Source organism: Acanthaster planci, linkage group LG19 (assembly GCF_054643075.1).
Source record: "Acanthaster planci isolate LZ-2023a linkage group LG19, COTS_SCS, whole genome shotgun sequence".
Lineage (NCBI taxonomy): Eukaryota > Metazoa > Echinodermata > Asteroidea > Valvatida > Acanthasteridae > Acanthaster > Acanthaster planci.
In genome coordinates, this window is record NC_141795.1 from 366457 (window position 1) to 379497 (window position 13041).

At 42.8% G+C, this 13041-nt stretch overlaps 1 protein-coding gene across 8 annotated transcripts in view; it reads left to right on the top strand.

The window, feature by feature from the left end:
- Nucleotides 1–13041, top strand: part of LOC110989370 (NACHT domain- and WD repeat-containing protein 1-like) — a 129817-nt gene that overhangs the window by 107698 nt on the left and 9078 nt on the right. For 7 of the 8 annotated variants that reach the window (XM_022255675.2, XM_022254109.2, XM_022256182.2 and 4 more), the window contains 11 exons: nucleotides 158–461; nucleotides 681–969; nucleotides 1537–1639; nucleotides 2034–2113; nucleotides 2747–3014; nucleotides 5014–5172; nucleotides 6159–6331; nucleotides 7433–7681; nucleotides 8418–8613; nucleotides 9869–10090; nucleotides 12415–12456. In XM_022255675.2, coding sequence (XP_022111367.2) covers nucleotides 158–461; nucleotides 681–969; nucleotides 1537–1639; nucleotides 2034–2113; nucleotides 2747–3014; nucleotides 5014–5172; nucleotides 6159–6331; nucleotides 7433–7681; nucleotides 8418–8613; nucleotides 9869–10090; nucleotides 12415–12456 — 2085 coding nt within the window. The remainder of the gene's footprint in view (nucleotides 1–157; nucleotides 462–680; nucleotides 970–1536; nucleotides 1640–2033; nucleotides 2114–2746; nucleotides 3015–5013; nucleotides 5173–6158; nucleotides 6332–7432; nucleotides 7682–8417; nucleotides 8614–9868; nucleotides 10091–12414; nucleotides 12457–13041) is intronic. The other variant, XM_022256274.2, reaches the window with a different exon arrangement.

Consider the following 13041-nt stretch of genomic DNA (forward strand, 5'->3'; position numbering starts at 1 on the left):
CAATACATTTACGACCAATGGCCTGGTCCTAAATGGTCAGCTCGATGGTCCAACCATCCATTGCTCTGGCAGCATTGGTCAAGCTAAAGTTAACTGCAGTTCTCACTGGAACGTTCCCAAGGATGACTAAATTTGTATCTCTTCCCTCCCTCCTCAGCGGACTACCCAGGCAGCCTGGAGTGTCTGGTCAACCAGGCCATGGAGTGGTGTGAGCAGTTCACTCGCCCCCTCATTGTGCCCTTGGCCTCCTGGCTTCCCACCCCGCGTGAGCCCTACGTCACTGCTGTGCCCTGCGGGGGCGCCGTGCACAAGATGGCGCTGTCCGACGACAACCAGGTGGTGTACTGTGTCCTGAGGGAGACCTTTCTCGCAGCATTCCGGATCGCCTCCCATGAGAAGATCTGGGAGGTCAAAGGTCACGACATGGAGGTGACTTGCATTGAGACGTCAGATGATAACAGGTAAATTATGAACCACGTCTCTCTGGGTGTATATTTATAGATGCTAAATCAAAATGAATGCAAGTGTAAGATTTTAGAGGATTATGAAAGGTTCCTGAGAAAAATGCTGGGGGGGAGGGAGTTTTGATAAGTCAACCACTCCACTGATTGTTCCATGCATATGGATCATCAGCTGTAGCATGTCAGTACTCAACCAAAACTCCATCCTACCTTTACCAGATGGCTCCTCACGGGCTCCACTGACAAAACGGTCAAGGTCTGGTGCACCGACAAGGCGGAGTGCACTGGCACCCTGGCCGAGCACAAAGGGGTGGTCACCTCGATCCTGATGACTCATGGAGGCCAGCGAGTCATCAGCGGGTCAGCCGACTACAAGCTTCGGGTCTTCAAGAGCGGTACCAGGGCCCTGGAGAGGACCTTGGAGGGCCACCAGGACGCTGTGATTGCCATCGCCGTGAACAGCTCTGACGACGTGCTAGTGTCAGCTGCAGCAGACTCTACTATAAGGGTGAGGACAGCTGGTGAAGTGTCCCTTTGCTTGTCAGTTAGGCAGTTCGTTTTTTCCCACCTTTATATGAAAGTGACTGTGTCCAGCCAAGCATTGAGACTTGATGAATAAATGCCACTTTTGTAATGCAGTCTTTTGAAATGAACCTTGTAGCTCTCTTTACCATGTTTTTTATCCTTTTCATTCACATTTTAAGAGTATTTTAGGGCCTTTTTTGTTTATGCCTGATGTGAAGATGTCTATATTGGTCATTGACACAGTGCTGGGAACACTGCTGTTAGAATCAAAGATTCCTGGAGTGTCAGAGGTGTTGGCCTTATTTTCCACGAGGTTTTGTTGCTTACTGCTAGTCAGTGATTGAACATTGTACTGTTAATTGTGTAGCCATAATGATATCATGGCAGTAACCAACCGAGTTTCATGAACTTTACACTTCAAATTCAAGCCCAACAGTTGTGTCTTGTTAAATCGTCATCATTTAGAGGAGTGGATGTTTGATCAAACTGTTTTACAGAGTACCGTTTCTGTTCTGTTGTTTTTCTACCTTTCTGCCCCTTCCTTTTGCAGACTTGGAGTTTGGAGACTTTCATGCAGCTGGATTTGATTGAAGGCCACAAATGTCTGATCACTCATATGACAATATCCTCTGACGATATGTTCATCATCACAGGTTTGTCACAATTGGATTTTTGTATAAGTTTTTATTGTTTTTGTTATGTCACATTTATAGCTGGTCACGAGTGTCCCCATTTTTCTCTTAGCACATTTTAATTTTAACAATTAATTTTAACAATCATTTTATTTAGTGTGTTCACACTTACTTTTAATATTGGGCTTTTTATCTTCCATGGTGGTAAACAAACATCAAACAAATCTTGGCGCACATTGCAGGATTATCATCTGATCTATTGTTTACATTATCAGTGTTTAATTTCCCAGGCACCAAAACACCTTTTAGTTTGCAACATCTCTTTGCAGTTGAGTTGAATTTTGGGCACCCTGCCCTGTGCAATCTGTAAACTGGTCTTCAAGCTCACAAATGTCTCATTTTGTTGTACATGTAGCTTATGAGGACAAGAAACTCCAGATAAGTTGTCTACCGACAGGGTCTGAAGTCCACTGCCTTGAACAGCATGATGAAAACGTAAGCATTACCCGGCTTCATATTATTTGAAATTCCTGTTATTTTTCTTTTCAAGGGCCACCCATAAATATCAATTTCATTTTGCCTGAAATCATTGGAGTCTACAAGCACTGAGGTGCTGCATACTCGGCAAGAAATATTATTGCTGAAGAAAAGAAGCTAAACTGGGCAGATTTCTTGCAGATTTTGTGATAAGAATTTGAAGGTACGTGTAGTATACTGTAACAGAATATGGCAGCGTTTCTTTCAGAAAATGGCTTGTGATTAGTTTCTGGCTGTTGTAAAGATGTTACTGTCTAGCAACTAACTTGTTTGGCCAGTTGTAGGTTACTGATTGGTGGTGAAAAACTCAGTGGTCAAGGCATGAAATGTTTGATCAAACACAAAGGCAACAGCTATTTCTTTTGTCATGGAAGACTTTTTGGAAATTTTAGGAAATTTAGGACATTTCTGTATATAACCTTTTATGGCATTTCTGAGGGTTAAGACTGTATTTTCTCTCTCATAAGTTTTCCGAAACTAAAGTTTTTTTTGGGGGGGGGGAGTGATGCCATTGCCTGTTTCTCCTCCCCCCCTCTCATTCTGCCCTTGCCAAGAAATCCATTTTCAAAGCCTCCTGGTGTCTTTTTTCAGATTGTCGACCTCAGTAACTGTGCGGACGGCACCCACATTGCCGTTGCAACCATCAAGCACAAGGTGCTGGTCTACAACATCAAGTCGCGGGAGATTGTCCAGACGCTGACAGGTCACAACGGCTCGGTGTCCAAGGTGGCCGTGACGCAGGACGGCCACTTCATGATGACCGCTTGCATGGACGGCCACGTGCGTGTCTGGAACATGCCCAAGAAGTCCAACTCAGAGGTGTCGCCCTTCGCCCACCACAGCAAGGTCACCTGCATCGGTAGGTCAAATAGTTCCACCACTAGCCATCTTGCTGTGGTCTAAACACACCGTTTGTGACCCAGTCAAGTGAGCAAGTACGCAGCTTTTCTACATATCAGCTGATTTTGTAGTTCCTTTTTTTTTTTACTTTGCATTAAAAATACATTAACAAATGCACTGCTGAAAGTCTTGTACCGCTCATGATTTCCTAATCCCCCCACGATGAATTCATTAGTAAGCATTGTAAAGCCACTCTGTGTCACTTGCTTGAGAACACAATTTATTTTCAATTTAATTTGAAGGTAACACAAACTGCAGAAGTGACATAAAATACAGGTATGAAGGTTTTGCGTCCTAAAGATTGCTCTTGAAAACACAGCCAGATTTTAAAATCCGAAGAAATGTACTCGGTATCTACTCTGTAGATAGAGTATGGAAGGTTGCTCAAATTGGCCATGTGGAACATGTGGAAAATGGAAGGACCAAATAAAAAGAATTACATAAAGATAATGTTTTTGGACTCTATCACTCAAAGCAACTATCTAGAATAACTCACATCTGGAATTATTTGTTCAGTGTAAAGAGAAAAACCCCAAGTTGTTTCGCAAATGCCAACATGGACAGTTCCAGATTCTGTCGAAGGCGAGTGTTTCTCTGAGTGCTTTGTGTTTTGCCTGAGGCCCTCAATTATCTTGTGACTTGTAGAGGAAATATATATATTTTGGCAAGAACAACCAACGTTTTACATCCTACACTGGTTGGCAGCACTGGATCTTGACTGCAAATTCTCAACAAAAATTCTTGACACCTTCAGGGGAGTTGATCTGTGAGGGATGTCATGATATGATCGATAAGCTCGATGTCTGCACAGATAAGTTTCCAAAGTTCAGCTGTCTCAACTCGGTGCAAACCCCCCCACCCCGGGGCAATGCACATCATTGCAGCTTTCACCAGATTTAATTTAATCCATCTCGTGTTTTCCCCCTTCTGAGGATCAGAATGGCCAATAAGTGCTGCCCCAAGACACCAGTCTGTTTTGTCAGCTTGAGTCCACATAATCTTCTCATTTTGTCAAGATCCATTGTGCCCATAAGATAGAGGTTTGAGGCAGGACATTTATTCATGGCCGACTCAATCCCAACGAAACATGTTGCTCTTCTGTTTGTTTCTCTTTTGAACATGCCAGCTTTAAAGGCCAGTTAGCATAGCTCCATCAATAAGGTTTTACCCCAGGTCAGGTTGTAAATCTGGTGTTCCATTGTGCCTTGAGATACACTATACCGTTTGACCAAAGAGGCTTGTGTGTATGGAAGATTGGAAATTTCATGAGATATTAAGCTGACGTAAGAATTCAAGGAAATTGGCTTCAGCAGGGTTTGGATACGTGGCTGTTGAGCAGTGGCTTATTCTTCCTACTGAGGTACTTTGACAAATCTGCCAATTGTCTTCACTTTTGTCCTTAGCACCAATTAGAAGTGAAGTTTGTCTAGTGAACTGAGTTTCTTTTGTGAAGCAATTATTTAGAGATGTGACATCTGACGCGGGATAGCTAGCTGAAAGCTGTCCCGTTTACCGTGTCTCAGAAAGTTTTTATATATGTTGTCAGTTCAGCCCTTCAATGACATATATTTACGCCACAGGTGTACTCATCGTTGTCCGAAGGCTTGTGAAAAATTTACAAGCTTACTCTCTCAAGACTTAAACCCACATTATCCTGCTTAGAAGTGCAGACGTCTTAGCACTCGACCAAAGAGTTTGTTGAGGTTGGCTGGCCAGTTTGAGTTAATCAGCAGTGGGTACTGTGTCAAATAATATTCGTGAGATGTGATTGTTTGTATGTTGCGGAGATGTTAATTTTTGGGGGGGTATACAGTGTTACAAATATACTTTTGATAAAGGGCAAAACTCCAGTAAAGAAAAAGAATATCTCTCCAACACAAAAATTCACATCTATAAATATCTCTCAGGAATTGCTTTGATTGGACCATTTTTTAAATTTTTTCTTCTCCTTTCAACAGCTCTGAGCAAGGAAGGAATTTTTGCCATCACCGGTTCCACAGACTGTACACTGAGACTATGGAACCTTGAGCAGAGCCAAATGATCAACATCCTTTGTGAACACACTAAGCCAATTACATGCGTAGCGCTGGCAGATGATGCAAGTTTTGCTGTCTCGGGTAGGTCTAACCATCCCTACCTTTGAATATTAGTTTAATAGTTGTCATATATTTTGCCCCTGCAGATGACACAGATTTTTCTGTCTCTGAGATATGCCCAATTTGGAATATGTACTGTCATGCCCATTCATGCAAATTAGATATATCCTGCATACCCCCTTTTATGAATATTTAATATCTGAGCCTTTTTTGGCTAATTTTATTCTAGATTTTCAGCTTTTATTTTAAGTTTACTGGGAAAAGAAGAAAGATATAATTCTCAGCAAAATGGAAAATAAAGCTACATTTCCAGTGAGTATATACAGGACCACATGAATATGTTGAGAAACATTAACCACTCAGCGCTGGGGAGCCCGGTACCAGAGATGTTTGCTTTATATGCATGGCTGGGGAGCCCGACATCAGACAAAAGGAACTGGGCCTTGTAACAAAAGACCGGACTGGGAACAAAAGACCGAGCAGCTGGGAATTGCCAAAAGTTTTCAGCACAGAGTGCTGGCATTTTCGTAGGTAATCCGTCATTGTTTTGACACAGTATACCACTACTTGTGGCATTCAGCGCCCACGGATTATCAGGGGGGACAAAAGTGCTCCAGCACTCAAGCGATACAATACCGCTGCATGCTAATCTGGCCACATTTGTAAAGACACCACTGCCATTCAGCAACACACAGGGCCAATTTTGGGAACAAAAGAAATTACGCAACACCACACAATTCTGGGCTCTCTCTACAAGGTGGCAGGCCTTCCTGCAATACTGCAGAGAGTGACTGGCAGTTGCTTGTTAGATTAGAGTAGCCACCAGACAGTCATTCATGTAGGTGTAAGCGTCCAGTAGTAAAATGAAATAATGAATTTTTGAACAACTATGAAAATGGAAAATCATAAAAAAACCACTGGGCAATTGGTCCCTCATGTGCAAACTCCACCTGGCAGGAAGTGGTTTAAGTGTACTGAGTAAAGAGGTAGTTTTATACATTTTCCAGGCTCTGAGGATAAGTCAGTGCGTGTTTGGAGTGCTGGCTCCGGGGTGGTGGTCGTGTGTTTCACTGAACACTCCGATGTCATTTCAAACGTCCTCATCACGTCGGACAACAAGCGCATCTTGTCAGCTGACTACAGCAACCACATGAAGCTATGGAGGGCAGAATCAGGGGAGGTATGGAAACAGACCTTGACTAGACACCCAAATTGCTTGTTGCAGAGATCTAACCTTTCCTGACCTGTTTCTTACTGTGTGAGCTTGTTTATAGGCTTAATTTGGGTTGTGGGGTAGTGATTGCTTTTGTGAGAAATAAATGGGGTTTTCTATTGAAAGTTTGACTGATTCTTCAGTTTTGTTTGGGGAAGATTCACAAACCTGTATGGCTTCCTTGTGTAGTTTTGCAAGTCATCATTTCCTTTTGGTCAAACAAGCATTTAACCAGATACCGGGTACCCGCATTCGTGGACATTCACAGATTTTATACACGAAGCTGGGGAGCCTGAAGCCGGACAAAAGAGCTGGGCCTTGTAACAAAAGACCGTACTCTGAACAAAAGACTGAGCTGCTGGGAATTGCCAACATTTTTTCAGTTGTCATTAGCGGAGGAAATCTGTCATTGTTTTGAAAGATTGTACCACTGTTTGTGGCATTCAGCGCAAGCGGATTACCACCGAGGACAAAAGCGCTCCAGCGCTCCAGTGATGAGCGATACAATACCGCTGCATACTAATCTGGCCCCTGTTTAAAAGACGCCAGCAGTGCACTGTGCCAGTTTCGGGAACAAAAGAAACGTACATAACACTGCACAATCTGGGCTCTTCTTGCAAGACAGCAGGCGTGGCTGAAATACTCGGGCATTAATAAATGTTGTCTGTCAGATTAGAGCAGCCACCAGAAAGTCATTCGTGTGGGTGTAAACGTCCAGAAGATGAAGTTATGAATTTTTAAAGAATTTTGAAAACAGAAAAAAATATAAATAAAATACAAACATAAGACATGCTTGCTAGCATGGTAACATTTGGATGGTTCAATTAATAATATACATTGTGACTTAATATACAGTGCTGAATTGTTTGACCTGAAACTAATGTCAACAATTGACAGAAAATTGAAGCAAATCATGAATGAAATGCATGTGTTTTCAAGGTTTTTAAGACTGCTAAAACACTGATATGTTAGAATCATCATTGTACCCCGAGTATCAGACGCTGGATGGGCCATTGGTATTGGTAGGCACAGGTAACCCATGTTTTCCCTTGTTTATTTGGTCGGCAGGTCCTGCTGTCCTGCAGTGGCCCCTCCTCCATGGTCACCCTGACCCCGAACAATGACTTCGCCATCAGCGGGGATGGGAACGAGCTGATGAAGATCTGGTCAGTGGGCAGCGGCGAGTCGGTCAAGACCATCAACCACGTGGAGACCATCACCTGCCTGGCGGTGACCAGGGACAACCACTTCACCATCACAGGCTCCGAGGACATGTCCCTCAAGATCTGGGAGACAGAAACCGGCAAGCTCACGCAGGTCAGCACCCTCTGAAGTGTGACCTAGATGGAAATTTTTTGAAAAAAATTCTTATAGCAATGCAATGAAGAGCATTCAGTTTCTAGTTCAGACACGTTTCAGCAACTTGCATTGAGATTTGCTAACTAATGGAAGTTTGCAATGGGACAGGTTGGTACAGGGCCTTGTGCAAGGGCACCACAAGGATTTCTTAGGGGTGGGGGGTGGAGAGCACTCATCAGTAGCAAACTGGCAAAATATCAACTGTGGTAAGGGGCCAAATTAGAGGTATTTAAAGAAAATTTAATAAAGTGATTTTCATCCCCTTTCCTCTTTTTGTTTCTTTCGGCATTTGCTTTTTCCTTCCTTTCTTCCCCGTTTTCATTTCTTCTGATTGGGCAGAGCAAGTGCCACCCTACCCCCACCCCTTTTCACAATGGCTGTGTGGGAAGTTCTGTTACAATTTCTGACAAAATTCACAGTGCTCAGAATTCAGGACTAGATTTAAAAAAACAAAATCAATCTTTACTTGCATAATGGAGAAGTCACATGCATCCTGAAGAAGTTACAAGAATGTACTCATCAAATAATCTGAATGGATGAGTGCAAAGTTCTATTATTATTCTTCACTTAAGTTTAGTCCGTAACCGTTGGCATTTATTGATTTATTTTTTAGAAGTGAGCATATTTAAAATACAAATTATCCATGATTCCCCCTATCGTAAAGAAAGACATTTTTCATCACCTTGTCATACAGATCCTTGCTGGCCATGATGACAAAGTGTCCTGTGTCACCCTGGCCGACCACAACCGTCATGTGATCTCGGGGTCACATGATAAGACTCTGATCATCTGGAACATGGGCACAGGTGAGATTGAGAAGGTGCTGATGGGCCACACGGATATCGTCACCAGTGCTAAGATGACTAGTGACGGCAGTATTGTGGTCTCAGGTAAGAGCAAACAAGAGAACCCTTTTGGACAAGTTCTGTATTTGGAGATGTATCAGTAGCACACCAGAAAAGAGAATGTCATCGTCTGAGTTAGCATGTGTCATCCAGTGTGAAGTTGAGTCCATCACAAGTCCCTTCACAAGACTAGTTACAAGTCCAGTGACAAGTCTTTCCACAACACCAGTCTTAAGCAATGGCATGAAAAATGACAACAACTTCTGTTACAGTTCCCTTTAACCACTTTGCACCGGGGAACCCACTACTGGAGACACAGTGCGTGGCCCACAGTGCGTGGCCCACAGGGCCGAGGTGCCCGAAATTGAAACTTTCTTTTAAAAAAAACTAAAGTTACTAGGTGTTTCAAGAAAAGTTTACTTGCTGTCAGAAAACAAGTTTGGACCATCAACGAAGGTAATTCCGTCATTGCTTTGCAACAATGGGTTCAATGGACCAGAAAACTGGGCCTTTATTCATGGCCGGGGTGACTGAACTTGGAAACAAAAGACCGAGCTGCTAGGACTTGCCAATGAAGGTTCGTACAGTGTCAGTGCAGAGTGCTGGCCATTAGCAGAGGTAATCCATCATTTAAATATGGCTTTTGCCCTTACCCAGCATATATTAATATTGAAATAATCCGTCGTTGTTTTGAAACGGTATCATTGTTTTTCTCTGCCAGTGCCCACGGATTATCAGCAGAGACAAAATCACACAATCCAGCAATTAGCGATACAGTACCGCTCCACGCTCATTGAATCTGGCTGTAATGTGTAACGTTCATCGTGCCGGTGTGCTCGATGAATGGCCCGGGCCCCCCCCCCCATGGCCCACGCACCCTGCATAGCAACACCATCCATCCAGTGTAACAACGCACTGGGCTAATTCCCAGAACAAAGAGGACATTATGCGACACCGCATAATGGGGGCTCTTTACTGGGCAGCATGTGTGGCTGCAATACTCGCGCGTCAATGGAGGTTGCCTGTCAGATTAGAGTTGACACACGACAGTCATTCTTTTGGGTGTATGCATGCAGAAAACAAAAATATACATTTTTGAAGAATTTTTAAGACAAAAAAAAATGAAAAAGTAGCGTGAACATTGATAACGGTCCAGCGCGAAGTGGTTAATAGCTTCTGGACATGACATAAGACTGGGTGATTTGTGATGGACTTGTAGGCACTTAAACTTCAACGCTGGTGTCATTCATTCTGTTCAGTGTGATGCAGTTATGACACATTACCTCTCCAATGTCATCAGGTTCTCATGATGGTACAGTCCGTGTCTGGGCTGTTCAGACCGGCTTATTGGTCACGGCATTCCACATGAACATCCCCGTGGCAGAGCTGCAGATGACGTTTGACGCCAGCCACATCGTGGTGCGGCTGCTCGAGGGAGGCTGTGTGCCGCTGCTCTGCCTGCGCAACAGCCCAGCCACTGACATCAAGTCGCAGAGCCAAGTGGACATCGACATCCGGGAAGGTGAGTTGATCAAAGAGAGGATGGTTGGATTGAGGAGAGACCACTGGAGAAAAGATAACGATAGAGCAAGTTGTACTAAAATGAGTCCCTAATTGAAATGGCCACGGATGCCAAACTAAGTGATACATCAAACCAGAGCTCAGCTTGCTCTTTCTAAGGCCAACAATCTTACTAAAAGATATGGCCTAAAGACTTGTTTAATTTGTGAGATCTGGTCACAATTCACCAAACCACACTTACCATGCATATCTACCCAACGCGTTCAATAACAACCCTCACACTTACTATTCTGCCAACGATGGCTGCTAGAGTTGAAAAAATCCAGTTGATGACTTCACAAAGAAGGCACATGAGTGTCTTTTCCACTGTGCACACTCATGTACATGACGATACATTCTCGTCACATGAATACGTGTGACGAGAATACTCTATTAGCCCTCTTTAGAAGGCGGCCATATTTAATTGAAAGCACAGTTAAGTTTTCATTTTGGGAACCTGGGAATAGAAATGAATGCAACTAATCAAGAGTTCATCACAAATTAATGCCAATTGACACCGATGAATATTTCAAATCTTGTGATCATTTATATCTAAGTGGTTTAAGTCACATTTATAGAGGAAATGAAAATGAGACTTGGAACCTTAAATAGTCTGGCACCATCCCGTGTAACAGATTACATTGAACAAGATAGATCCAGGGAGCATCATCACATGGCTTCCCTGTGAATAGATAAGGATCTGCACATGCAGTTGGAAATCAGTCAAAAGCATTCCTATGCACATGGCATGTTCTTCCTTGGCTTTCAGTCAGCCGTGTAGTGCCATACCAGCCAGGATTATGGTTGTGGGATATCCCCAGCCCAAGAAATGTGACATAGGCCTTGGGTAAAGCAATTGAAAGAGTTGGCCAAAGATCGAAATTTTTCCCCTGTAATCCACTCTCTGATTTTTACCATCAGGACGAAAACATGGCTGGCATTTGTGGGAGGGTCCCTCAAAATGTGGGACCCAGGCCCTTGCATGATGTATGTAAATCCACATCTGGTATCATTTACAGTGTCACATGGGTCTACAACACCAATCTAACAACATCCCATTATAAGAATGTCTTGCCTGTAGAAGCCTATAGAGCCTTTGCAGCAGCAAGATCAGACAGATGTGTCAGAATTTTAGTAATCTTACCAGCATTTGTAGCTTTTCGATGAGGTATTGTTAGAGGTCCTATCGTAAGCAATCCTTGTGAATTTGAAATTCCCTCTGACAGTTTTCACACATATGACTTTTCAATAATTGTTAGATGAAAATGTGTTTTTGTTGCTTTTTTTTCAAAAATGTGTTTTGTTTGCATGGCTGTTTTTGTTTAGCGAAACAAGTTTTATTTGTTGTGCAAGCACTTCATGAGCAAGGCACTCCTCATTAGAAACCCTGAAAGCTATGAAGGTTCTCCCCCAGCCTGATGATACACACACCTCTACATGCATTCATACCCCCCCTTCAGCAACCAAACCTGCTGCCCCTCATACTACCACATGCCTGTCTCAAACCATGACTTTGTCTACGTCTGGAACCTCCAACTTTGCTTTGCATTCAACATGGCTCTTTCTTTTGCTTTAGCAATGGTGAATTATATTCCATGAAACCATACACAGGCGTTTTTCCATCTGACTCAGTTTTAAGACCAGGAGTTGGAACTGTAGACACAGAGAAAGTGAAACCCAGAGACAAAGGGCAGTTTGGAAAAATGGTACCGTACTGTCAGATTTTGTTGATATGGTTCTTTTGGTTGTACGGGACCTGCCTTTGCTGTTACAGATTGAAGCTTTTGGGGTAAAAATCATGATTGGTTGTTACTTTGGATTTAGTTGTGATAATTAAGCCAATCAAACCTCAAGTGTTACATTTCTCTGTCTTGTGATCTCTTGGATCCTAAAGATCACCCATATATTTTAGGTCGAATGATTTTTTTTCCAGGAGTAATGTTTTTCCTGTTATGAATAAAGCATTATCAAAGTGACTGTTTGATTTTTGAGTGATCTTGATTTGATAGAATTGTATGGCAATTTCTAATCCTCTGGGAAAATTTAATACATTCACCAGGTTATATAAATTTGTTTATCGACTCATTCGTGAACTTCATCTTGCTCTTTTGTTTAAGATAAGCGCTAAATCTTAATACCTACTTCTGCTCCTACCATGTCACTTAACCCCTCTTGTTTTTTTGTTTTTTTCAATTTCACCAAGTGATCTTCCATCTTTTCCAACCAGACTGGATTCAGGTTTGGTTGATTAATTTTTGTTTCCCCTTGACTCTGTTGACTTTTTAGCCCCCCGAGATCCGCGACCTAGTGAGCCGGGGCCTGAGGAAGGTCGGTTTGGTTGTCCATTGATAATCATGTTGCATGGAATTCCAATCTGAATATCACCCCCATCCCATGAACTTGTGGCCACACCTCTGTCTGTCTCATCCCTTGCAATAGCATTTACACGTATCTCCTTCCTTTTTTCTATTTGGAGATATGTGCACCTGTCCAGTGTTGTCAAGTCAGCCTTTCAAGTCCATCATAGGTCATTCAGTTTTAAGTCAAGTCACAGGGCTATGTAAATGACAACAGCGTGACGTTGTTAGCATTGGACCTTTTGGGGCTTTGACCGGGCTTGTGACTTAGATATTTCATTCTCTGCCAATAACAAGCGTACGATCCGCTACCTCACCTTCAACTTTATTCTAACCTCTGCTCTGATGTTGTACAATTTCCCCAACCATCTGCAGTTTTGGGCCATTTTTTTTTTGGAGCTTTTCAATGAGCACAAGTTTTTTCTCCACAAAAGTCGGATTCCTTTCAGCCCGTAAATTGCTCTCAGTCACAGATTAATGAAGCAGTGCTCAAGTGTTCACCAGTTCCACAAAAATGACAGGTTACCTGTTACTGAACAGTGCTGTTTTTTGTAAC